The sequence below is a fragment of the Hippocampus bargibanti genome, linkage group LG06 (assembly GCF_051943395.1).
Source record: "Hippocampus bargibanti isolate YZ-2025 linkage group LG06, ASM5194339v1, whole genome shotgun sequence".
NCBI classification, from domain to species: Eukaryota; Metazoa; Chordata; class Actinopteri; order Syngnathiformes; family Syngnathidae; genus Hippocampus; species Hippocampus bargibanti.
In genome coordinates, this window is record NC_142739.1 from 25360397 (window position 1) to 25388155 (window position 27759).

A 27759-nucleotide genomic window follows, 5' to 3' on the forward strand; every position below is an offset into this window, starting at 1 on the left:
TATAAGCACCTTTCAAAACTCTCATGGTCACTTTACAGTCACAGGATTCGTTTTTCTGTGGGTGAACAGCGGCAGCCACACGCGCCAGCGTTCACTCAACCTGGAAGTAACTCAAGTCGGTAGAAAGCTAGCTAACTAGCTAGCTAGTTGATAGCCAATAGATAGCTAATAGCTAGCCAGCTAGATAGCTATCCAGCGAGCCAGATAGCTATTGTACGGTATAATAATAATAATACATTTCATTTATAAGCACCTTTCGAACTCTAAAGGTCACTTTCCAGTCACAGGATAAGTTTTTCTGTGGGTGAGCAGTGGCAGCCACATGCGCCAGCGTTCACTCAACCCGGAAGTAACTCAAGTCGGTAGAAAGGTAGCTAACTGGCTAGGTAGTTGATAGCTAATATCCAGATAGATAGCCAGCTACATATCTAGTAGATAGCCAGCTAGGTAGCTAGCTAGATAACCAGCTAAATAGCCAGGTAGATACAGTAATTGAATGTTGATGTATTCTTAAAACTCAATAATACATACATATTGATTTATATCGCGATTTAACAAGAACTGAAGCTGTAACAAAGGGCTAATATGGACAAAGGGCAAATGCTGCTCCCTGGTGGAAGGGGAAAAACATTGCCAGAGGTCTGACCAGCGCTTTATCAACACCCCCCTTTGCAAGAAAAAAACAAAACCCAAACAAATTTGTGAACGGTGCTCCACGTCACAATTTTCAATTCCCGAATAAATTCGGCAATGGCAGCGAATGAGTGAAAAAAGAAGAAAAAAGCACAATATGCGGTGAAAATATGTCTAGATTTGCATCATGCTGATATTTGCTTTTTGAAAATGTCGTCAATAATGTCCGCAGGATGATGTCATCCTTTCCGTTTATTGATCGTAACTGTGAAATAGTTTATCGTTCATTTTGTAAAATAACTGTATACATATAAGACAAAGAAAACATTTCCTACAATTAACACATCACTTCTTCTGTGTCCATCCTTCAAAATAAAACAATTGTACCATCACCGTCAAAATAAAAGCTAACTTCCACTCACGAAATATCGCAGTCATGCCTCGGCATTCCACCTTGGATGGGTCGCCGCCGCCCCGAGACGGCGGCGTCTTCTGTGTGGATCCGCTCGTCGCGATCCCATTCCGCCTCAGATGCCGACCCTGCACAACGTAGGCGGCCATCCGTCAATCAAAATCAATACCGTCGGCGGACGGGCTAACGTACTTACCGAATTTGGGCCGGAGCTCCATCCTCTCATCGTCATCCTCACCTGTATTGGGTAAGATTCCGTATCGGTTCCTTTTCCTCACTTTGACTTGCCTCCTGCGCAGATTTTGACATTGGCGGCCCACGCGTAGGCAAAGAAGCGGTCCGATTGGTTGATACAGTTTCAGCACCGCAAGGGCGGAAAGCGCGGCTCACTTAGCTCCGCTCTCCTGCGGCTCGCCGAGTCTGAAAACAAGCACACCTATCCATCCTCAGCTGCAGGGGACGCTTAAATTGGAACAAATAATTCAATTCCGGTTTCCGTTTTAATGTAAATGTTTCTTAATATCTCTGACGTGCACACGGTCAATAACGTGACACGATTTGGAAAGGTTCTTTTTATTTTTGTTAGCGTCCATTGTTTTTCATCGGAGTTTGAGGTCAACGATGACGCAAAATATCAATCATTTTGTTGTTTAGGGTGATATCAAGGCATAAAATGACAGAATAAAATATGAAAACCGTCATGCTCCGTGTTTAAACGTTTACAGTCCATAAAGAAGACAAAAAGAATGAAACGCCGTACCTGTATCGAGCTCGTCTGGTGGAATGTGCGCATGCCCCGTCCTTCCAAACAAGTGGACTGCACAAACTTGGTCATATCCGTAACATCAAATTAAAGGCGTGCGACTAGTTCAGAGTGTATTTCCCCTACCGCCCTATAACAACTGAGATAAATTTCGGTACACCTCCTACTTACTAGCATAAATATCAACTGTTCAGATAATGAATGGCTAGGTGGATGAAAAAAGTTAGAACATTCTGTATTTTGATTTTGGAGGTGCAAGTCGTGCTGCAAAGGATATGACGTAAGAAGTCAATTATACTTGTATGTGTTTGTTTGAACTGTATTCGATAAATAATAATAAAGAAAATAATAATCATAATGTATAAGCACCTTTCAAAACTCTTAAGGACACTTTACAGTCACAGGATAACCAGACGCGCCAGCTTCACTCAACCCGGAAGTAACACACACTACTGTACGAACAAATATAAAATGGTTGAATAATTTAACATTGAATTTAAACCAGTACCAAAATTACTCGGGTATAATAAGAAGCAAGAAATAACTTTAGACGTTTTGACTCGAATGTGAACACGGAACCAGTGTAAGAGAAGCCAGAATTGGAGTGATGTGCTACAAGCACCAGTTTTGTGGTGGGTAGCAGCATTTTGTTGTATGAAAACAAAAACATACCATACATAACACACATTAGAACAAAGATGATCATATCAAAAGGGACCGCTCGACAACTACCAAGCATAAGAAGAATAAAATCAGGAGTTTGTCATCTTTGGTTTTATTAAAAAACATTTACAGAAGAATAAATTACAGTAAACACAACAATTTTTTAAATTCAAATAATCTTGAGATAAACTTTTTTTTCCCTGCGGGGTAAAATGACCTCACAAGTGGACGTGTGTGGCTCAGGTCACATGATCACAACGTGATTCCCCAACTAACTCTGCAAACGATGATGTCACTGTGACATCATGGGCTGTCGCAAACTGTTTTCGGACGATTGCGGGAAAACATAAAGGGGATGCGTTTCCATATTTGCTCGCTCACAACACGGGAATTCACGTTTTTTTCCCCCCCAACAAATTAGTTGAGTGGCGGCAGCGCTTATGGTGGCGCCCAATCGGGTTGCGACTGATCGACTGGCATCAAAGCGGCGACAAATCAGCACTGGAGGGGCGGTTGGAAGCTACGTCTGCAGTCTAGTGCTTTGGCGCTGGGAGGCTGCGCTCGCTTCTCGCGCAATTCTTCTTTGCACATGACGCCGCTGAGGCGCGTGTACGCCGACTTGTACTTCTTGTCGAAAGCACCTGGGAGGTCAACGCAGCCATGTTAAAGGACAACCAACACCATTTTTTTGTTTCCTACCTGATATCAGAAAAACGTTTTATAGCATCTAAAATACCCAAAAGACGCAGGCTGATATTTTTAGTTAAATTCAAAACACCAATAAAAATGACTTAAAGTGTCCCAAAACTACTTCAAAATGACCCCGGAAAAGGCGAGTTTCAGAAGGTCCCGCCCCCTTGTTCGTGACGTCACGCCAGGACGTCTTGCCATGCTCGAGAATCAAAACAATGGCTTCAGATTCGGAGAAGATGCTTTCTTGTTACTCATCCAGTTATGAATATGATTCAAATAGTTCTGAAGAGGAAAGCATAAATGTTTGCAATCGATTACAGAAATTCTTCCAGATCAATTCGAGCCGTCAGGACTCCAATGTAGCGTCCCGGAAAATGCACAAGATGGCGCCCAAGGTCCGTTGGAAATGGGCTGATTGGTCTGTCAACTAGTGTGTCAACTAGTATCAAATAGTAGTCTTGGTGCAACACACAACGATTCACCATCGCGTTATTTATGTTTTTTCCTTCTAATTTTGCCATCAACATGTGTCGCTTTCTCGGTCAGAGGCGTTCCTTCAGTGACGTCACGCCTGGAATCGTCATCAACTCGAAAACAAGACTTCCTGAATATTCAGCGTGAGTCTTAAAACGTAAAATAGAGCTATATGCGGTGGAATATTTGTAAAATACGCTCAGTAGAAGTCATTTGAAGTGATTTTACAAAGTATGGACACAACTTGTCGGGAAGTGTCGGTTGTCCTTTAAGTCCAAATTTAGTGCCTCACGACCCTGTAAGACTTACTCGCATGATCCTTGCCCATCGCCGCCAACGTCAGGAACAGCAATTCTCGGTACACGCTCCTGTATGTACACGTGCGCGCACACGGGTAATTAAAAATACAGAACATACATACATTTGAAAACACACACAAAAACATATACAAGCGCAGTACCACATCTAACCTGCGGAGGCGCTGCGCATCGGCGCGGGTGTGTCGTTGCGCCTCGTCGACAGTGTTGAGGAAGAGCGTGACGGCCTTGTGGACCTCGTTCATTCCTACGTAGCGCAATATTTCCTCCAGGAAGGTCAGCGTGAAAGGGTGGTTGTGGCGCCGCCAGCGGGAGCCGCGCACGGGAACGCCGCCTAGAGGGGGGGGAGGGTAGAATTAGTCAGGTGGGGGTGGGTGATCGTGTGTGTTGAAAAAGATCACTTACTGTGAAGACGCCACAGTATGTAGAGGGGTGGCCATGAGTCCGGGTCGGGGGTCAAGGTGTCCCACATGAGCCTCACACGAAGAGACGCACTTTCCGACTGACACACACACACACGTACACACACACGCACACACACACATAATGAGCAGCGGCAGCCACACACACACACACACACACACACACACACACACACACACACACACACACACACACACACACACACACACACACACACACATATATATATATATATATATATATATATATATATATATATATATATATATATATATATATAGAGAGAGAGAGAGAGAGAGAGAGAGATAGATAGATAGATAGATATCTCCATTTGTATGTATCATTTTGAGGCAGTGCAAGTGCGCTGCTGAAATTGATGATTAATCGTAGCCTTAATAATTAACTCATTCACTGCAATTCCCGAATTTGTCCGGGAATTTGAAATACAGAGATACCTCAGCTTACGATCTTAATTGCTTGGTTCTTTTGTGTCCTCTTCGTCTTAACACTAGCTTGCAGTGGGGTCTTTTTCCGTCCCGTAACAGCGAAAGTACTCCACTCCATAACAAACCAGGTCTGCATTGAGTGCACTCAAAGAAAGTGGGTGTGGAAAAGTAGTCCGGCAGCCACGATGGCGCTGTTCTACCATGTGGTTTGGTGTTCTTCCGCCGAAAAGTAGTCCGCCAGCCATTGTGGCGCTCTGTGTTTCCAGAAAACTAGTTCGTATGCCAAGATTATATTCTCGGGAATTGAATGTTTGTAAAGCGAAAAGTTCGTTAGCTAAAGCGTTTGTAAACTGTGGTATCAGCTGTAGTTGATATTGAAGAAATTTTTAATTGTCCCGCTGTGTTTTACCTGCGTGGTCTTTACGAGGGGTCGCACGAGCCGCAGCAAGTGGCTAGGCAAGCCGAGGCGCTGGAAGAACCACAGAAGGTTCCAGAAGATGATACAATGGTTCTCCAGGAACTGCTGTTGGCCGAGGACAGCCTCGCCCTCGTGGTCCAGGAGGCTTTCCAACTCCTTTCGTAGCACCAGCGGGCTGACGTACGCCACCGCCACCTGGTGGTCGGGAACTGTTACGACCCGTCCGTCACATTGTACGTCATGATGGAACGGTTAGCTTAGCCTTGCCACGGTCGTGTCGCTCTCTGGGTTGAAATCGTCACCCAGGCCGTTACGCGCCGATCCCGCCGGATGACCGTCAGGAGGTTGGATGCCAGTTTCACCCTCGCCATCACTGGAAATTCCCAGAAGACCAAAAATAAATACATAAATAAATAAACAATAAGCCCGCGGGAAGGTCGCGCGGCGGTAGCGACTCATACCTGCCGGGAGGTCGCTGGTCACATATGTGGGCATTGAGGAAAGGGACGAAGGAGGCGGCACAAAAGGGGCAGCGGGAGTTCAGGTTGGAGTCGTCAGGCGTCCACCCCGCCATGATCTCCTCGTCGTACACCAGGCAACCGCAAGCGCGGCACCGTGAGCAGCTCGACATCAAAACCTTACACGTGTTACAAACATTTATTTTTGGGATGGATTTTTTGGGGGGAAAGAAATACATAAACAGGTGCTTTCTCTGCCATAATTTTACCTAGTTCCTCATCAATTGTGTTGTGTTTAGCTGGGTTGATAGCTTTTTGCATCAAGTGTACAGATGGCTTGTGCGGGTTATTTGTGGAGCCTGATTGATGCGGTATTTTAACCTTGCAGTCTACACTCTGCCTTTGAACTGTCAAAGTTGAAACGAGTCCAAATGTCACTGTTTTCTATCCATTTTCTCACTCTCTCTGTCGTCAGCCTGTCTGTTTAATGTTTATCGCCCCCCCCCCCCCCCCCCCCCATTTTGTTGTTTGGAGAATCGCCTCACACCGCTGCGTTCTTGACCAATCACGTGGCTTTAACCAAAGACTGGGGGCGGGGAATAGAGGACAAAAACAAGAATCTGTTTTAAATTAGATATCAAGTAGACAGGATGAATTTAATACAACTAATACGTAAACAAATAACAGACTAAATACATTATTAAACACATAAAAAATATATATATATATATATATATATATATATATATATATATATATATATATATATATATATATATATATATATATATATATATATATATATAATACATACACAAAAAATAAATACACAAATAAAAAATACACATATATAAATAAATAAACCAAAAATAAATACATTAAGAAATAAATGAATGAACGAACTCATGAATGAATGAAAGAATGAATGAATGAATGAATGAAACTTACAAGGACAATTTTTCCCAGACAAACAAATGAAATGTGGGACCGTCTCACCTCGATCCCCGCTGCGTCTTGATTAGCATCCCAGGAGTTGCGGAGCGGGCGCGGCGTGTCCACAGGGTCGGCGTCGCTACCCAGCGACAGTGAGCTCTAGTCATAAACAATAGCAGCAATCTTGTCACGAAAATAACACAACATATAAATAAATAAATAAACAAATACATAGATAGATTGCACAATATCTAGCTAGCTAGCACGATAGCGAGAGATAGCTAACACGATAGATACAGACAGACAGACAGACAGACAGACAGACATGCAGACGATGATAGTTAGGTAGTTAGGTAGGTAGGTAGGTAAGTAGATAGATATAGATAGATGGATAGATAGATAGATAGATAGATAGATAGATAGATAGATAGATAGATAGATAGATAGATAGATAGATAGATAGCATTCTTGCTAGATAGATAGATAGATAGATAGATAGATAGATAGCATTCTTGCTAGCTAGCTAGCTAGATAGATAGATAGATAGCATTCTTGCTAGCTAGCTAGCTAGATAGATAGATAGTTAGATAGATAGATAGATAGCATTCTTGCTAGATAGATAGATAGATAGATAGATAGAATTCTTGCTAGCTAGCTAGATAGATAGATAGATAGCATTCTTGCTAGATAGATAGATAGATAGATAGATAGATAGATAGATAGATAGATAGATAGATAGATAGATAGATAGATATAGCATTCTTGCTAGCTAGCTAGCTAGATAGATATAGCATTCTTGCTAGCTAGCTAGCTAGCTAGCTAGCTAGATAGATAGATAGATAGATAGATAGATAGATAGCTAGCAAGCTAGCACACGGCGACGCATTACCTCCGAGGTCGCGTTGGTGAGGCGTTCCTTGGCCTTCAGCAATGTTTCCGCCACCTGTGACTTCCTGGACCGACGTTGCTCGGACAGCCGGCGACTCGAAGTAGGGGCGGGTCCTCGCCCTCTGGCGCCGGGCCGCCGCTCATCCACGCTGGCGGCGCGTCGCACCGACGACCTGTGTCGCGTGGGCGTCAGGAGCTGCTGCAGCCTTCCCGCCAGACTTCGACTGGGGGGCGACACTTTGTTGTCATTCTCGTCCACCGACGACGCCACCTCACAGGCGCTCGCCACTCTGTCGGGGAAAAGGAGGCTGATTTATCGTACTTGAATCTGGTGTGTGTGTGTGTGTGTGTGTGTGTCCCACCTTCCCGACCTGCCATTCGCCGCCCAGTCGCCTCCGCATTCGTCATTTTCTGCGGCATCGGCGTAGAAGCTGGACAAGCAGATGTCACTGCGACGCACCAGGACGCCACCGGGGGGCGCCAGAGGAGGTTTGCTGGACACTTGGTCATGGCAACCCGACTTCCTGTTTCGTGTGTTTGCCGCTGTTGTAAACCAAAAGCCACCCAAAACACAAGACGATTGGTTTTGGGACACGGTGGATAAATGTTTTTGCGTCTTACACTGCGCCGGTGTTTTGATGCTACTCAGGCTGCAGCTCTTGGCGAAGGATCCCGTCAAAGATTCGTGACTGGAGCTTTCGCTCAAGCCGCTCCAGCTGGCCTGACGAATCAGAGGCAAACCGGGGTGGGGGAGGGGCTTGTGCTCTCCCATGATGGCTGCATGTTACGAGAAGAAGAAGAAGAAGAAGAAGGTTGAGGTACCCTGGATGACCCGTTTGACGCGACGGTGTTCTGACCTCGTCCGTTACGGCGCATTTTGATGGGTTGCCTGAAGAGGGCGACGGCTAGCACCACGTTCCTCAGCTTGGCCCAAAGTAAGCGCCCACCCTGATTGGTCGACGGCCATTTGCTCTCCAGGACTGCCTGAAGGCAAAAGTGCAAGAAATGTCCAGGTTGTTGCTTAGTTCATATAAATTTGTGAGATTTTTATTTTATCTTATTTTTATCTTCTAAGAATCAAATCAAGTGCAGATCAGGATCTGGTTAAAATAACTTTCATGTTAGTTTAGCATACTTTATTTTCTTAGTTTTAGTTAGATCAATCTCAAGTAAACCTGATTCAGATCATGTCAGATGAACTCATTCACTGCCAGACGATGTGTAAATAGGTGGCCACTCCCGTGCCAGGGTTTTTGTCATTTTCCCTCAAATTGCAGGACCCATAGAATATTGAGTTTAAGGACTACATAAACATTCGATCCAGCGTAAGAAACCCCAGACTTTCTTCTTTCCTCAGAAATAAAGAGTTAATCCCTAAATTATATCGGTCTGGAGTTATCTGAGCCTGAAATGGGGGCAGCTGTACAAAATCCAATATGATACGTATTGATTTATGTAGCGCTTTAACAACAGCTGGAGCTGGAAAAAAAAGCTTTAACATGGAAAAAAGGGAAATGCTGCCCCCTGTGGAAAAGAAACATTGCGAGGCCATGGCCAGCGCTTTATCAGCACCTAGGCATGAAAAAAAAAAACAAACACAAACAAATTCGAGAATGGCGCTTGCTGTCATATTTTCAAAAGTTAATTCCTAAGTTATATGGGTCTGGAGTTATCCGAATTTGAAATGGGGGCAGCTATATAAAAGGCTAATCCTACCCCCTTGTGGGAGGGAAAAACATTGCCAGAGGTCTTACAAGCGCTGTATCTTCAGATAAAATACAAAGCACAAACAAATTCGGGAATGGCGCTCCACCTCATGCTTTTCAATTCCCGAATAAATCCGGGAATGGCAGTGAACGAGTTAAAATATTGTACAGATCGATATTATCTACAATTAAATAAAATCCAATTCAGATGAAAATCAGGTTCATATTAATTATTAAAGATATGAGTAATCATCATTCATGATGTGATGTGTTTGTGTGTATATGTGCGTGCATGTGTGAGGTCCCCATTAATCAGGTGTAACAGGTAAGGATCGTGTGTGAATTATTTGAATACATTTAAATACAGGTAACATCCGACTGACGACCGAGTTCCGTTCCGACCAAACGGTCGTAAGTCAAAATGGTCGTAAGTCGAAATCCATTCAAAATGTTGAATAGAGACTTGGAGGCTAAATGACACGCAAACTCCCCCCTTTGGCGCCATCACACGGTCGATTGCTGTGCGAGAGTGAGATGCTGGCAAAATTGTGGTACACGTTGCCGGCCCGCTAGCGCGTTGCGGTGCCAGGTGTAGAATTAACATTTTAAAAATAGGGTCTGGAGGTTGTGGTCGTAAGTCGAGTTGGTCCTAAGTCGGATGTTACCTGTACAGTGAGACCTCAACTTATGAACTTAATTGGTTCCCATACAGAGTGTGTAAGGCGAAAAGTGTGAATCTCAAAAAAACATTTCCCATAGGAAACCATTAAAATGGGAATAATCCGTTCCCGGGTTTCCATAAAATATACTTTTCAACTAAATAAGCCTAAAAAACTACACACAACATACCTTATTCTATGTATAATAAATGTCCTATTGTATTGTAATGAAAGAAATACACTGCATTGTATCATAAAGTCACTTTATTTACATTTGTGATGGTCATTTATGGCTTGATGGAATGGCGTTGGAGGTCGAAGGTCAAAGGGAATTGCTGTTTGGAAAGAGAGGCGCATTACATGACGACTGTAATTAAAGAAATAAACTGTGCTGTAAAATAAAGTTTTATTGACCTTTTTGATGGTCGTTGATGGCTTATGGAAGGAGAGTCACCTTCCATAAGGACTGTTGGTAACTTAACCTCTGGTGCTGTTCGGTCGTGTGCTTCCGCCGAAGATCATTCCGCCAGCCGTGGTGGGTGTGTATTATGAAAATAGTGCTTATTATAAGGTTTAATTTTCATAAATTTGACATTTGTAAGTCGAAAAGTTTGTACGATAAGGTGTTTGTAAGTTGAGGTCTCTGTATATTGAAATTTCGTCCCCATTACGCATGTAAAATCGTTTTTTCTGAAGTCCCCAAAAGACACGGTGCACTGATTTTTTTTTTTTAGAGCTGTAAGTCATTCGGAAAGTGTGGTCCCCATCAGTAATGATCTGAAAAGTGGTCCCCAGAAAACATGAAAAACGTGTATGTGTGTACATGCATACGTACCTTGTTATAGTATCCGTACGTGATTGTGTTGGGGGTAATGCCCGCCTTTTTCATCTCAACAAGGACACGCACGGCAAGCACAGGCTGACCGTACTGACCGCACAACTGCATCAGGATCCTGTAACACACCTGAGACAGAAATACACACATTATGGCTGCCTATATATATATAGTGGCTGCCTATATATATATAGTGGCTGCCTTTCCAGCAGCTCATGTATTTCGTTTTTCTACTTTCATTCCTTTCATCACTTTGCTGCTGTGAAATGTAAATTTCTCCACTGTGAGACTAATAAAGGCATATCCAATCCAATCCAATCCAATCCAATTATACACAAACTTACACATTCAAGGGAGGGAAATCAAATCATTGTACAAATCTAGCTGGCTATCTGGCTAGCTATCTATTTGCTGTCTATGAGCTATTTAACTAACTAGCTGGCTATCGAGCTAGCTAGCTATTAACTTTTCTATATATCTAGCTATCTATATAGCTATCTATTCGCTAGCTATCTAGCTAGCTATCTATTATTTGGCTATTAGCTAGCTGGCTGTTAACTACCTATCTATTTGCTGTCTATTAGCTATTTAACTAACTGGCTGGCTATCTATTAGCTATCTATCAATCTCGCTATCTAGTAGCTAGCTATCTAGCTGGCTAGCTATTAACTAGTTATTAGCTAGCTAGCTATTAGTTGGCTATCTATTAGCTATCTATCTATCTCACTATTATATGTAACTACTATTATTAACTAGCTATTAGCTAGCTGGCTATTAACTAGCTATTGCTGTCTATTAGCTATCTATCTATCTTGCTATCTTTCTGGCTATATATTAGCTAGCTATATATTAGCTAGCTATTAACTAGCTGTTAGCTAGCTAGATGGCTATCTATTTGCTGTCTATTAGCTATTTAACTGACTAGCTGGCTAGCTAGCTATTAGCTATCAATCTATCTCGCTATCTGTCTAGCTATCTATTAGCTACATATCTAGCTATCTAACTATTATCTGGCTATCTATCTATGAACTAGCTATTAGCTAGCTATGTATTTGCTGTCTATTAGCTATTTAACTAACTAGCTAGCTGGTTAGCGATCTATTACTAATCTATCTAGCTCACTATCTATCTATTAGCTAGGCATCTAGCTAGATAGATATTAATTAGCTATTAGCTGGCTATCTAACTAGCTATCTATTAACTATCTATTAGCTAGCTCTCTCTTGATTTGAGTTATTCCGGGTTGAGTGAACGCTGGGGCGTGTGGCTGCCGCTGCTCACCCACAGAAGAACCTATCCAGTGACAGTAAAGTGACCTTTAGAGTTTTGAAAGGCGCTTAGAAATGAAATGTAGGATGATGATGCTGATTCAAGCATAAAATGCAAACTCATAATTTACATACAATTATTTTTTTGACTTCAAAATGGCGCCGCAAGAGTGACTGGCTGCCTTTACAGCAGCTGCTGTATTTAGTGTTTCGACTTCTTCCTTTCCTTTCCTCTTACTTTCATCACTTTGCTGCTGTAAAAGGCTAATCCAATCCAATCAAAAAATAACTAACTAAAAATTCACCTCGTCAGGTAGCAGCACCTTCCTGCTTTCCATATGCTTGAGGACGTCGTAAGCGGCGTGGAGGGCGGGCACCTTGGCGTTCTGGGCACGCACATAGGTGGGCAGGTAGATGAACCACAGGCCGTACATGTGACCCAGAAGACACTTGCACCACATGTCGGCGGAACCGCAGCATGTCTGGGCGCGCCGTTGCGCAACTTTAAGCTCCTGGTGAAAAGGCGACAGTACATATCCGTGTCATTTGAGGGAAATTGACAAGATACTGTCAAGATTTTGGGATGTGGACAGGAAGCGTGGGAGGCATCTTTCCCGCCTGCTGGGAGACTTGAATCTTTCTTTTCTATTAGTTTATTACTGTATTCCTTTGGATTTTCTTCATTTTAATTCCATTTTTTTCTTGATTTTTTTACTCCCTTTTTGATGTTTTCATTATTCCAATGTCATGCTAATTTTATTTACAATGTGTTTATTTATTTATATTTTTTATTTTATTTTTGTATTTATGTATTCATTCATCCATTTATTTATTTTTTTATTTTTTTATTTATTCATTCATTCATTCATTCATATATTCATTTGTTTATGTATTTGCTTTATTTAAATGTATTTATTTTAGAGGGGTGGACACATTTACATTTTTGTATTTTATTTATGTATTTATCACTCCCTTTTCTATCTTTCCCCTATCCCATTGTCATGCTCATTTTTTTTACCATCTTTATTGATTAATTTGGATTTTTTTTTTTTGGGGGGGGGGAGATGGGTACTTTTTCCATTTTTTTAAAGTTTTATTTCTTTATTTCTTACTCCTTTTTCTGGTTCCATTATTCCAATGTCATGCTCTTTTTAATAATAATAATAATAATAATAATAATACCTTTTCATCGATGGACCACTTCTGTATGACTGAGAGGTTACACAGAAATAATAATAATAATAATAATAATAATAATAATAATAATAACCTTCTTCTTTTCGGCTTTTCCCTTCAAGGGGTCGCCACAGCGACAGCGACAGAGGTATGATAATAATAATAATAATAATAATAATAATAATAATAATAATAGTAATAATAATAATAATACATTTCATTTATAAGTGCCTTTCAAAATTCTCAAGGTCACTTTACAGTCACAGGATGAGTTTTTCTGCGGGTGAACAGCGGCAGCCACATGCGCCAGCGTTCAGTCAACCCGGAAGTAACTCAAATAGATAGAAAGCTAGCTAGCTAGCTAACAGATAGCTAATAGATAGCCAGCTAGACAGTTAGGTAACTAGCCAGATAGCAATATAGCTAATAAATAGCCAGCTACATAGCTAACTATCTAGCCAGATAGATAATAGATAGTAAATAGATAGCCAGCTAGCTAGATAGCAAATAGATAGCAAATGGATAGGAAATACTATTTGTCTTGATTTTTTTTTGAGTAGGTGGGCACTTTTTCTATTTTTTCAGTATTTTTACTTCCTTTTCTATATTCCCATTATTCCAATGTCATGCTCATTTTTTTAACTATTTTTATTGATTTATTATTATTATTTTTTGGGAGGGAGGGCATTTTTTATTTGTTTTTAAATTTGTGTACTTTTTCTATTCACCTACATTTTTTACATTCACATTTTTTTCGTTTTAATTACTTTTTTTTGCTTCCTATCTATTCTTTAGTGAACCCTGTAATTCAAAATAAACATGGTGCATCAGCATTTCGCTGTAATGCTGCATGCTAACGGTATAATATGCCCATAAGAAAATGAAGAGTGAATGCTTTTACATTTTTCTTTCCTTTTGCAAACTACTCTGCGCTAGTTTTTTTTTTCCCCCCTCTGTATTCTTTGCATACCTGTTTGGTGCGTCGGGGGGCGGGGCTACTGGGCGCGCTGCCCTTGGCGGGAACACGCAGTTGGTCGAGCGGCTGATCAAAGAGCTCCGGCCTCAAGGCGGGGAAAGTGTCATAGCTGCACAGAGAGAGAGAGAGAGAGAGAGAGAGAGAGAGAGAGAGAGAGAGAGAGAGAGAGAGAGAGAGAGAGAGAGAGAGAGAGAGAGAGAGAGAGAGAGAGAGAGAGAGTAAGCACAGGTGTAGCCCAGTTACAAGTGCAATGGGATGAGTGCAACCTCACCTGTAGCGGGCGGAGCACTCGGAGCCGTCGTCTTCCGTGGGCTGCTCAGGCGGCATGATGAAAACGGTGCGCTCGCCGCAATGGCTCTCGTCCACGTCCACTAGACGGACGTCCTCCGGCTTCTCCACGTCCACCTGCCGGGACACCCGCACTCTCCTTAGCTCTTTTGATTGCCTTGCAAGACTTTTGAAGGAGCTTCTCGTCCTCTTGCGACAAAAGCGCAAAGCGACCTTTTGGACGCACTCGTCGAAGAACTCGAGGCAGGCGTGGCGGTCGCTGACGAAGGAGCACTCTTCAATGAACTGCGTGAACATCTGCGTACGCGTCAGCTGAGAGTAGAACTTCTGCTGAGTGCGATCGCGAGATTTCAGGAAGCCTGGAAGGAGGACACACAGTCAAATGAGAAAGGAAAGGCTAGCCGGCGCGGAGGCGTGCAAGGTGAGCTCACCCTGCAGGTTGAAAAGGGAGCTGCAGTCGGTGGCGGTGTCGGAGGGCGGCTGCGTGATGGGCAGCAGGAAGGCGCGGTAGCCTCGCAGCAGGACGCTCATGAAGCGTAAGAAGGCTTCCTGGATGTCGGCTTCCAGCTGCTTCTGCCGGCGGTACATCTGGTCGAAGTCGGTCAGCAGGAACTCCAACGTGGCTTCCTCTTGGCCCGGAGAGCAAACTGTGAGATTAACGTGGGTTTGGTGACGTGGGTTCGATTGGAAAAATAGGACCGCGCCGCACCCCAAAAATAATAAATAGACAAACAAATAAATAAATAAACAAGAAAAATGTGAATGAATAAACAGAATGAATACATTAATAAACAACATAAACCAATAAATAAATTAAAAGAAAAAATACAAATAATACATGAGTGAATTACTGCAAAAATACATAAATAGGAAAAATGCAAATAATTACATAAAAAAGAACAATTCAAATAAATAAATAAACAGATGAATTAATTAATAAATAACATAAACCAATAAACAAATTAAAAAAACAACAATGAATGAATAAATAAATAAACGTGTAAATTAAGAAGTAAATAAATAAATGCAATGTAAATAAAAAACAGGTAAATTAATTAATTAATAAAAATATAAACCAATAAATAAATAACATAAAATAAATAAATGAAAGAATAAATAAGAAAATGCAAATGAATAAATATACGGATGAATAAATTAAATAATAATATTAACCAATAAACAAATAAAAAAACAATAAATAAATGAATGAAAGAAAGAATAAATAAGAAAATTGCAAATGAATAAATAATAATATAAACCGATGAATACATTCATTAAAAATATGAACCAATAAAAAAAATAATACAATAAAAAATAAAGAAATGACTAAATAGATAAATAAATACATACATAAGAAAATGTAAATACATCAACATGTGAATAAATTAATTGGTAAACAATATAAACCATTAGACACATAAATAAATAAATAAATTTAAATAATGAATAAATACAAAGGTGATTTGTGTTTTTGAACACAAATACCCAAAGAATATTACATTTTTTCCCTTATATAGATCCACTTTTGCCTGAAAACTTATTTGTGGCTTTTCAAAGACAAAAAATATGAAGTCACCCGGCCTAAAATGTGTTCAGAGAAGACACATTTAGCAATCAATCAAATTAAAGAATGGGAATGGCAGCAAGAACTGCATACAAACGTCATTAAGGGGCTAAATAAAAGTAGGCAGTCACACCCGGAATGTATTCCCCCCATCTCATCCGTACACATGCACAAACTTTGACAATCAGTAAAACAAAGACATACATCCATTCATTAAATAAACCGCTTTACGCTAACGAAGGGCACGGGCAAGCTGGAGCGTGTAGGCGTGAGGCCACCCTGAACGGGTAGCTAGGGAAATGGCAGACAATGACATTGCTTTTTAACAAGTCAGGACGAGTATTTGCACGCTTGTCATCATTCACTCCGACTTTGCACACGTGGAGTTTGGAGTGAAACGGTTCGATGTTAATTACGTGGACAATGGTGTGTCTTTAAGGGGCGTGGCCTTGTTGATGACATCATGAACTTGATTCTAAATACATATTTGGCGAGCGGGGTGGGGGGGTGGGGGGCACCCTGAACTGGTTGCCAGCCAATCGCAGGGCACATAGAGACAAACAACCATTGGCGCTCACATTCACACCTCGGGACAATTTTGGGAGTGTTCAATAAGTCTTCCGTGTGTGTGTGTTTTTGGAATGTGGGAGGAAACCGGAATACCCGGAGAAAACCCACCCAGGTTTGCGCACAACATTCAAACTCCACACAGGGGCGGTCAGAGGATCAAACCCACCCGCGTGTCAATACGTTGAGATGTTGTGCACCGTTTAGGACCTACTCTGCTCCAAAGTCTTGTGGAGGTGGCCCAGGGTACTGAAAAGAGTCTTCCCGGGTTTCCTGGGTAACGATCGCCATGACAACGGCTTCTTATCATCAGACCTGACGGGGCGACAGAAACCAACGAGTGAGCCCAATGCAATTTCAACGCTCTCACATGCTTCTAACACACTCTCATAGTTGAAGATACACACACAAGCATACACGTTTTTGCTGCACTATGGGGACGAGGTGTGCGAAGGATTTGGATCCGTGGGGACCCAATTTCAAACATGAAAAAAATATCTTTATGAAACTCATAAAAATGTAATTTTGGGACTCAAAATGTTTTTGAGCCTGTTCTCACTCAGAAATCACTTCAAAATGGCATATTGATTTATTTATTTTTTTCAGGTTTTTGGCAACCGTTGGGACTTTACGAATCATCTCCACCAAAACCACCAACAGGTAGCGCTTATTATTTCTAGAGACAATATTTAGAGCCTGTAAGGTCAGTTGTGTTTTGTAGGAGCCATGATGTTATATTTTTGAACAATCCTAAATTTTGAACACATGTGAAATGATTTGTTCATATGCACAACTACCAACTGCTTGTCCAGCTTCTACGCCGATGCCGCAGAAAATGACGAATGCGGACACACAGGTCGGGACACACACACACACACACACACACACACACACACACACACACACACACACACACACACACACACACACACACACACACACACACACACACACACACACACACACACACGTGCACATGCACTGACTGGAAAAGGGTGTTGGTATCCACGTCGATGCAGACCACGTCAGCGGGGGGGTCATAAAGGTCAAAGTAGCTTGAATGCACCCCCACTATGAAGGGCACCGGCGCTAGCAGCACTTCGGCCATCTGCAGCGGGCACAGCGGGATATACGGGCAAAGCCAGCGCAGCGGGAACGTCATCTGTGCGAAAAGACATCTCGCGTCATTGGGGTAAATGGCGAGGACGTCGGCAGTGGAGGCGTGCGCTCGCTTACGGAGACGAGCGCCTCTGCGACGGCCGTGAGGACATCGGGACGGAGCGAGTGGAGCAGTACTTTGTGCTCCGTCAACACGGCCAGTAGCAGCGTGCATGCGTTGCCAGGGCCCAAGTTCTGGAGAAGCTTCAGGAAGCTGGCGCCGCTGATACACACAGGCAACAAGGTCATATTTTAACTCATTCACTGCCAGATGTGCAAATAGGTGTCCACTGTTTTTTTTCCCATTTTTTTACTAAAATTGCAGGACTCGCAGAATATTGAGTCATAGGAATACATCAACATTCAACTCAGCATAAGAAACCTTACACTCGCTTCTTTCAACAGAAAAAAACCCAGTTAATTCCTAAATTGTACGTGTGTGGAGTTATCTGACCTTGAAATAGGGGCAGCTGGACAAAATACAAAACATATTGATTTATTCGTTGTACTAAGTTCATCCTGTCTACTTGATATCTAATTTTAAGCAGATTCTTTCAGATATTTGAACACCTACACTGTCTGTAAGTAAAGAATCTGCTTAAAATTAGATCTTGATTTATTGTATACATAGCGCCGATGCGTATGTGGAACTGTCGCCGCTTGGAATTGAAGCGGATTTACATGGGACAGGAGATGTGAGACAATCTCTTTTTCTTCAAGGATGCTACAGCTTCGTGTTTGCTTTCGACATTTAGCTTGTAGCAGACGTGAATATCTCACCATGACGTCCCTGATTCACTGGTGAAAAGGACTCTTTGATCCTTTCCTCTTTGATCTAGAACTGCTTTATACGACCAAGAGGGTGTAGAAAGTGTTTAAGATTGAATGACTGTCTGTCTTTGTGTTGTCATATTAATTTGTTTTTTTCGGTGATTATTTTAACTTCAAGATAGCGCCGCGACAATGGCTGCCTTTACAGCAGCTCCTGTATTTTGTTTTTCTACTTCTTCCTTTCCTTTCCTCTTTCTTTCATTACTTTGCTGCTGTGAAATGTAAATTTCTCAACTGTGAGACTAATAAAGGGTAATCTAATCCAATCTAATGCAAACACACCTGAGGGGGAGCGGCGAGGACACGGGTTGGCAGAGGAGAAGGTTGTCATATGGCGAAAGCTGCAAAACACACACAAACGCACACAAAACACACACATACGCGCGCACACACACACACACACACACACACACACACACACACACACACACACACACACACACACACACACACACACACACACACACACACACACACACACACACACACACTTGTGAGAACTGACCAAAAAGTCCTCACTTGTCAAAAAGTCCTCACTACGTATGGTATAAAATCTTAGTGGACCTCACTAAAATAGCCATACAAACTCTCTCTCTCACACACACACACACACTTGTGAGAACCGACCAAAAAGTCCTCACTTGTCAAAAAGTCCTCACCACGTATGGTATAAAATCGTAGTGGACCTCACTAAAATAGCCATACAAACTCTCTCTCTCTCTCTCTCTCTCTCTCACACACACACACACACACACACACACACACACACACACACACACACACACTTGTGAGAACTGACCAAAAGGTCCTCACTTGTCAAAAAGTCCTCACTACGTATGGTATAAAATCTTAGTGGACCTCACTAAAATAGCCATACAAACTCTCTTACACACACACACAAACACACATATTTGTGAGGACTGACCAAAATGTCCTCACTTGTCAAAACGTCCTCACTATGTATGGTATAAAATCTTAGTGGACCTCACAAAAATAGCCATACAAACACACACACACACACACACACACACACACACACACACACACACACACACACACAACACACACACACGCACGTGTGAGGACCGACCAAAAAGTCCTCACTACGTATGGTATAAAGTCTTAGTGGCCCTCACTAAAATAGCCATACAAACTCACACACGCACACACACACACACACACACACACACACAGTCTTGATTAATAATTCATATAAATCCAAAAATGAAAGCATAAAAAAATTGTGAACATGGTTCGTGTTGCCTGGCAAGGAAATTGACACGGTGAAGCGCCATGTCTTAACCATTATCGATTATATGTATCGGATGAGATTTGCAAATCGCGCATCAATCGATATCGTGAGAAGGTGAAGCAAGCGTACCTGAACCAAGATGCGAGGTCGCTGGGGTGACGGAAAAGGAACGTTATGCATGAAGCTGGAGATGTGCCTGCAATTTTCAGTCACGTGTTAATTTACAACATGACAAGTAACACATACAAAGATGGTGAAGTGTTTCCTGACTTCTCAAGGGGCAGCACGTGGGGTCCGGAGATGGAGTATCGATAGACGAAGGTGAGGAATTTCTGGAAGACGTCAAAGAAGGGCCAGTGCGAAAGTACGCAGATGCTCTTTTTGGCTTGCAGGCTTCGCTCTGGGACGGGTCGGCGGTCCAGAACACTGAGCAGGCCCAGACGCATGCTTTGGCGCTCCGATAGGGCCTCCCTTGGGAAGGCTTCGTAGAACTGGATGGCCGCGCCGTACACCTGCGTGAAGCATACAAGTGGTCCATCGATGAGAAGGTTTCTTCAGCCGTCATCTGTACTTCTTTGAAGGTGTCGGGCGTTTCTCTTCTTATCCAAGAGGCTTCGTAAGCGAACTAACATTTTTGCTGGTAGTTTTGGCCAACCTGAGAGCAGAGTCTGGCACCGCCATGTTTGGACAATAGGGATATAGGGCCAAAACTACCAGCAAAAAAATTAGTTCGCTGACGAAGCCTCTTGGATAAGAAGCGAAATGTCAGACACCTTCAAAGAAGTACAGATGACAGCTGAAGAAACCTTCTCATCAATTTTATTTTTATTTAATTTTATTATTTTATTATTTATCATTTTACTTATGGTTTTATTGTTGTGTGCTTGGTTTTATTGTTTTTATTGTAAAGTGTCCTTGGGTGTTTTGAAAGGCGCTTGAAATTAAATGTATTATTATTATTAATTTAGTTGTAATTAACTCATTCACTGCCAGACAATGTGCAAAAATGCGTCCACTCTAGTGCCAGGGTTATTGTCATTTTCATTCAAATTGCAACATATTGAGTTTTGGATTGGATTGGATTGTATTAGCATTTATTTGTCTCACAAGGAGAAATGGAGATTTCACAGCAGCATAGTGATGAAAATAAGAGGAAAGGAAAGAAAGAACTAGAAAAACAAAATACAGGAGCTGCTGTCAAGGCAGCCACTGTCGCGGCCAAAACAACAAAAAAACAAAATAAAATAACAAAATAATATGACAACACAAAGACAGTCATTCAATCTTAAAGACTTTCTGCACCCTTCTTTGTTGTATGAAGCAGTTTTAGATGAAAGAGGAGAGGATCAAAGCATCCTTTTTACCAGTGGATCAGGGACGTCATAATGAAATGTGCACATCTGCTACAAGCTAAATGTTGAAAGCAAACACTAAGCTGTAGCATCCATTGACAAAAACAGATTGTCTCACATCTCCTGTCCCACATAAATCCACTTCAATTCCAAGCTGCGACAGTTCCACATATGCATTGGCGCCCTGCGTGGATGCGTTTTAGGACTACATAAATATTCAATTCAGCGTTAGAAACCTTTGACTCTCTTCTTTCATCAGAAAAAAATGAGTTAATTCCTAAGTTATATGGGTGTGGAATTATCGGAGTTTGAAATGGGGGCGACTGTACAAACTACAATACAATACAATACAATACAATACAATACATATTGATTTATATAGCGCTTTGACAACAGTTGAAGCTGTAACAAAGCACTGACATGGACAAAAGGCAAATGCTGCCCCCTCGTGGACGGGAAAAATGTTGCCACAGGGCTGACCGGCGCTACCAGCGCTTTATCGGCACCCACCCACAAGAAAAACCAAAACCCGAACAAATTCAGGAATGGCGCTCAACGTCACACATTTCATTTCTTAAATAAATTCGGGAATGGCAGCGAATGAATTCTTTTTTTTTTAAGCAGTCAGTTGTATTTTATAGAACATTATATGTCATGCTCCTTAAAATGTCGCATAAAATGTTGACATAGTGATTACAACACATTTCTTTGTGCTCAGGAAGATTTGACACATAGAGAGGGGGAACATTTTTCAATTATTACATAATTCCACAAGTACTACACGAAAATTTCACGAAAGAAAAGTTCCCCATCTTTCACAATTCAATTGTAAACTCTCCATCTGACAGAGGACGCCATTTTCAATTTGTATTAACTCATTCGGTGCCATTCCTGAATTTATTCTGGAATTGAAAAGCGTGAAGTGGAGCGCCATTCCCAAATTTATTCGGGTTTTGTTTTTGTTTTCGGGAGGCGGGGGGTGCGTTTGAAGCTTCGGTCAGACCTCTGGCAATGTTTTTCCCTCCCACGAGAGATGTAACACTTACATTAAGGGATTAAATTAGATGTGATTAGATTAGATTAGTGTCATCCATACTTATTTGTCATGTCTTTTGTATGATGGTACTAGTGCAGCGTGTTCTACCGGAGACAAATTCCTTGTGTGTTCTACATCCAGGGATACCTCAGTTTACGAACGCTTTAGCTCACGTACTTTTCGCCTCACGAACATTAAATTCACGAGCATATAGTCTTGGCTGACAAACTAGTTTTCGGCAGACGAACCAAACCACACAGCAGTGGCTGGTGGACTAGTTTTCGGCGGATGAACACCAAACCACACGGTCAAACAGCGTCACGGTGGCTGGCGGACTAGTTTTCGTGACCCCCTTTCTTTGAGTGCAGATGTGTGGAGTACTTTTGCTATTATGAGACCGGAAAAGACTCCACCACAGGCTAGTGTTAAGCCGAAGAGGACATAAAAGAAAATGACGGTCGAACAGAAGAAGGAGATCATCGAAAAACACGAACGAGGTGTACGTTTGTGTGACTTAGCGTCCCAGTACCAGTATGCTAAGTCGAACATTGCTACATGTGGCTAAGGGTTTTTCCGTGTTGTCTAAGCAACGGTCTGAGTCAAGAAGAAGAGGTTGAAAAACATCTGTTAATTTGGATTAGCGAAAAGCAGCTAGCATGGGACAGTGTGAGTGAGGGTATAATCGCCGAGAAAGCACGGCAACATCACTCGGATATCATCAAGAGGCAACTACATCAACGACCATCACAAAGTTAAATAAAACGACTTTATTATACAGTAGTTTATTTCTTTAAGAACAATCCAATAGCACATTTATTATACATAAAATAAGCTATATTTTGTGTAGTTAAGGCTTATTTAGTAGAAATTTGTTTTATGAGGACCTGGGAACGGATTATTCTCATTTTAATGGTTTCCGATGGGGAAAAAATGTTTGGAAGACAAACATTTCAAGTTACACACACTTTCTGGGAACCAATTAAGTTCGTAAGATGAGGTATCACTGTACTTGGCCAATAAAGATGATTCTGATTCGGAAAAGAGAAAAAAAAAGCGTTCCCACCTTATCCCCGCTGGCAGAAGTGAGCACGAATGTGGAAAAGACGGGCAGCCGGTATTTAGCCTCGGCGGGCCAACTTTCCAGAGCGACGCCCATGGGCAGGCAGAAAACGGGCACCGACTCGGGCAGCGGGAAAGCATCCTGGTCATCGGCGGGGTAACGGTTCAGCAGACCTGAAAGACAATGTGGGAAATGGAAACGGGGCACTTATATGCTATTTTTAAACGCGGCCGCGCACTCACCCGCCTCGTAGACCAGCGAGTTTGCTTTGGCCACCGCTCGTTTAAAGCAGACGTAGAGGGCGGGGCCCCACTGGAAACGCGCTAAAAAGTTAGCATCACAGATCCAACGCGTCGGAGTTAGCCGATGTATCTCACCATGCCCGTGTTGAGGTTCTTGTCCACGCGGCTGAAGGTGTGCGGCGCCGCTTCACCCTTTCCGGGTAGCAACACGCCGATGTCAGTCACGCCCAACGAGTGCAGGCCTTGCGCGTCGGCGGCTCGCCGGTACGTCAGGAAGACACGCTGCGCCGCCGGGCCAGCGCCGGAACTCAGGTTAGCTGAGCGGCTGTAGGGCGTGGTTTCGATCACGTACCAACCCGTTTTAGGCTGCTCCTTGCCTTCATATAACACCCTGAATGTGCACCCAAAAAAACAGAATTTGATTTTTTTTTATTTTAAGCACCGTATTTTCCGGTGTATCAGGTGCATTGGAGTATAAGGCGCACCCCCAATGACTAGTGTATTTTGAAACTTTTTCCATACGTAAGGCGCACCAGACTATAAATTGAACACGCTGCACTAGTATCATCGTCACAAAATTGCAAAGAGGCACTATAAAGTTCTATTTGGGTTACTGTTTAAGGAGTTAATGGTTTGGGGGAAGACACTGTTTAAATTGCTATCTATTTGCTATCTAGCAGCCTAGCTAGCTACCTAATACAGTGAGACCTCAACTTACAAACTTTTCGTCTTACAAACGTCATTTCTTTCATTACAATACAATAGGACATTTATTATACATAGAATAAGGTATGTTGTGTGTAGTTTTAAGGCTTATTTAGTTGAAAAGTATATTTTATGGAAACCCGGGAACGGATTATTCCCATTTTAATGGTTTCCTATGGGAAATGTTTTTTTGAGATACACACTTTTCGCCTCACACACTCTGTCTGGGAACCAATTAAGTTCGTAAGTTGAGGTCTCACTGTACACAGACCTCTGGCAATGTTTCTCCCTTCCACAAGCGGAAGCATTTCCCTTTTTTCTGTGTTAGCGCTTTGTTACAGCTTTAGCTGTTGCTAAAGCGCTATATAAATCAATATGTATGTATTGGATCATATTTTGTACAGCCACAGCCGCCCCCATTTCAAGTTCTGATAACTCCAAACCCATATAACTTAGGAATGAACCTTTTTTTATTTTTTTTTCTGATGAAAGAAGAGAGTCTAATGTTTCGTATGCGCATTGGATGTTTACCAATCTTCCTCCAATTTGAGTGAAAATGGCAAAAACCCTGGCACTGGTGTGGGCATATTTTTACACGTTGTCTGGCAGTGAATGAGTTAAAAACAATTGGTTTTTTTTTTGGTTCATCACATAAACTGCTGGTCAGACCTCGGGCAATGTTTTTTCCCCTTCCACAAGGGGGCAACATTTGCCTTTTGTACAGCCGCCCCCATTTCAAGCTCAGATCACTCCAGACCCATATAATTTAGGAATTTACTCCTTTTATCTGATGAAAGAAGAGAGTGAAAGGTTTCTAACGCTGTATTGAATGTTTATGTAGTCCTAAAACTCAATCTTCTGTAGGTGCTAAAATTTGAGTGAGAATGACAAAAACCCTGGCACTGGAGTGGACACAATTTTGCACATGATCTTCCAGTGAATGAGTTACTTTAACCCAGTTTCAATGCTACTATTGATATTTTTAAAACGTGTATTGAAGATTGCAACTGAAGAAATTGAGTAGAAGCGACATGCTCAACTCACGGATGCGAAAGAGATGGCGGATGTCTTACCCGAGGTCGACCACAGGGGGCTTGTCGCGGCCCCTCCGGTAGCACAGGTACAAGCGGGGGTTGTTGATGAGGCCGGCGCTCAACTCGGCCGAGTGACCACCCAGCGACTTGTCGATGCAGGTGAAGCCCTGGGGTACTTCCTCTCCAAGGCCGCGGGCGATCACCACCAAGTCCGTCACGGGATCCGCCCCACGGCCAGGCGGTGGCGTGGATGCCGCCGCCCTGGCGTCGTCGTCTAAAGGTCGCCAGGGTCCCGCTGGGTCCAAACCCGCCACGACAAAGTAGTCCACCAGCTGCGGGCATTTGTCCTCCGTCATGCCGCCGATGTGCCCGACTCTGCTTGCCGCATCACATCACATAAACAGAAAGTTATATACCATATTTTCCAGTGTATAAGGCGCACCGGAGTATAAGGCGCACCCCCAATGAATGGTGTATTTTCAAAATGTTTCCATATGTAAGGCGCACTGGACTATAATGTGCACCTCAATAATTGAAAAAAGTTTCCAAATATAATATATAAATATGTCTGTGTAAGCTCTCAGTCGTACAGGAGTGGTCCATCGATGAAAAGGTTTCTTCAGCCGTCATCTGTACAAATGTGAAGGTTTCGGACGTTTCGCGTGTCGGACGTGTCATGCTTTACAATAAAATGGTGGATTTTATTTTTTAAAAGCAATTTATCAATTCAATGAGAAAATAATCACAGAATAACTTTGCTGCTGTGAATTGTCAATGTCTCCACTGTGTGACTAATAAAGGTTATCTAATTGAATCAACTTCATCTAAAATAATCCAGAATTAGAGCCTCCGACTCACATTTGGACCTGTCATTCAAAGTGGGCGTGACCAACTCAGATTCGGACCTCGGAGTGGGCGTGGCCTAGTCAGATTTGTACGTCATTCATGAGTGGGGGCGTGGCCTGTTCGCATACCAATGAGCGGAGTTACAGAAGGACCTTGCAGGTTTATTTACCATTAGTCAGGATGCAGGCTGGAAGTGAAAGTGTGAAACAGGAAGGATGCTGTCAGGTGTTTCCTGCTGTCACTGGAGTGGCAGAGAAACACAAAAGGCTTTGAGCGAGCGCAATCGTGGCCATTTTTGACGATGACTCTACACCCCATTAGGAAGTTTGTCCAAAATGTCATCACTTCACTTCCTCTTTACTTAAACTGGGTCAACGTGGGTGTGGGTTCCACTTTGCTTGTATTTGTGTATTAACGCACAGATTTGTGTGCGTGAGCATATTCGTCCACATGTATGAGCGTGTATATTTGCGTATCTATGCGAGTGCCTGTGTGTGTGTGCGTGCGCGTCCTATTCATGTATCCGTGTCTCTTTGTGTAAGTGAACCGGGGAGCATAAAAGTGTCTTTGTGGTTTTGAGTGATGACATCATGAGCGGGTCACACGAGAGGTCAGCAACATGGGTGTGACTATTTTTTAACAAGCACACACACGCGTCATGTGTAACATGTCCACCATGTTTATGTGGTGAAACGAAATGCAAAGTACAACCACATACAGACCATCACGTACATACACACCCATACATCACACACGATGATGATGATAGTGGAAAGGATGAAGATGGCGTGGAGATTCAGCCTCAGTGGGAGTTTTCGTTTTGGACCGCGTCCGGAAATAAACTAATGACGTCACAGACGGTCACCGCATCGCGTGCTCACGCGGGCGGATAGAACGACAGCAACTGACAGACGCGGGATGGTCGCTGGCAAGCGTTTTACTAGTTCCGTTATCGGACAGTAGCTGCCATCTCATCTGTTCACGTCGGCTACATGGGACGAGTATTTGACGGCCGCCCACAGCACGATAGCAAATCATTGAGGTTCCTCTTTTAGACGACAGCGGATAGCTGACATGTTGGCCCCGCGGCAGGGGGACGCGGAGACGGCAGAGGCGTGTCCGATAAAGGGCGTACAGCCAAAGCGAGCCGAGCCCCGTTATAGACAAGCGCCTTTAAGCTAACGGCGCTGGCCCGCCTGAGCCGAGCTTCAGGCGGCTTTGCTGCGGTTCATTTTAGGCTAAATTTCGACCCTGTGTAGGGAGTGACGCTACCTGCTCGTGTTTGTTGCTTCGTCCGGCGGCAGAAGACGGCGACTCTCATGTTACTTTCATTGGCTCCCATGTGACGTCCATTTTTGATCTGGGGCCCGGGCAGCGCGGCAACTAGTCAAGACGCCCGTGTCGCTCTGCCACTTCCACTCACGTATTTCAAAATAAAATATGTTTACGTTAGACTGTAAACATTTCTTTCTTCGTCGTATCACGACGAAGAAATACAAATTCAGAATACTGTACTCACGAATCAAGCCATTTTTTTCTTGATGCTTTCATTTTGTTGTCTTGTTTTTATTTTGAAGGAGGAGCAACTGAATGAAGAGGATTAAAAAAGGTTGGAATAGCTTAAATGTTGAGTTTTAGGAGTACATAAACATTCAATTCAGCGTAAGAAACTCTTCTTTCGTC

At 42.7% G+C, this 27759-nt stretch overlaps 1 protein-coding gene and 1 long non-coding RNA gene across 5 annotated transcripts; both read right to left on the minus strand.

Annotated features, from left to right (window-relative positions):
- Window positions 1–21: 21 nt before the first annotated feature.
- LOC148896976 (uncharacterized) lies at window positions 22–1851 on the minus strand. 2 transcript variants are annotated; one of them, XR_016115391.1, is made up of 3 exons: window positions 1806–1851; window positions 1242–1465; window positions 22–1173 (listed from the first exon to the last, which is right to left on the minus strand). It is a non-coding gene; the product is annotated as an uncharacterized LOC148896976 (long non-coding RNA). The 2 variants fall into 2 exon arrangements; XR_016115392.1 differs by having other exon boundaries at window positions 1242–1481; window positions 1806–1844.
- A 716-nt stretch (window positions 1852–2567) lies between these two features.
- dennd4b (DENN domain containing 4B) lies at window positions 2568–27495 on the minus strand. 3 transcript variants are annotated; one of them, XM_088998971.1, is made up of 29 exons: window positions 27349–27495; window positions 25270–25605; window positions 23627–23882; window positions 23492–23561; window positions 23253–23422; window positions 20072–20313; window positions 19931–19997; window positions 18832–18890; window positions 17797–17941; window positions 17547–17722; window positions 16775–16875; window positions 14861–15076; window positions 14643–14788; window positions 14413–14546; window positions 14136–14250; window positions 12295–12501; window positions 10722–10850; window positions 8379–8505; window positions 8143–8298; window positions 7884–8064; window positions 7523–7811; window positions 6697–6792; window positions 5704–5879; window positions 5510–5615; window positions 5234–5437; window positions 4361–4457; window positions 4109–4289; window positions 3948–4006; window positions 2568–3112 (listed from the first exon to the last, which is right to left on the minus strand). In XM_088998971.1, exons 2-29 carry the CDS (start codon window positions 25584–25586, stop codon window positions 2967–2969), a joined length of 4368 nt encoding a protein of 1455 aa, XP_088855097.1. In that variant the 5' UTR covers window positions 25587–25605; window positions 27349–27495; the 3' UTR covers window positions 2568–2966. The 3 variants fall into 3 exon arrangements, with proteins under 3 accessions (XP_088855097.1, XP_088855096.1, XP_088855095.1); XM_088998970.1 differs by having other exon boundaries at window positions 7893–8064; window positions 14413–14788; XM_088998969.1 differs by having other exon boundaries at window positions 14413–14788.
- Window positions 27496–27759: the final 264 nt, after the last annotated feature.

Bases quoted from the DNA above. Each gene is read 5' to 3' on its own strand.
- dennd4b (XM_088998969.1), bottom strand. From the start codon at position 25,586: ATGACGGAGGACAAATGCCCGCAGCTGGTGGACTACTTTGTCGTGGCG. The intron at 15,077-16,774 runs GTAGGTCCTAAA...TTAATCTCACAG, and splicing joins CCACAAGACTTTGGAGCAGA to TTTGCTCTCCGGGCCAAGAG. The intron at 14,251-14,412 runs GTGAGGTTGCAC...CTCTCTGTGCAG, and splicing joins GAGTGCTCCGCCCGCTACAG to CTATGACACTTTCCCCGCCT.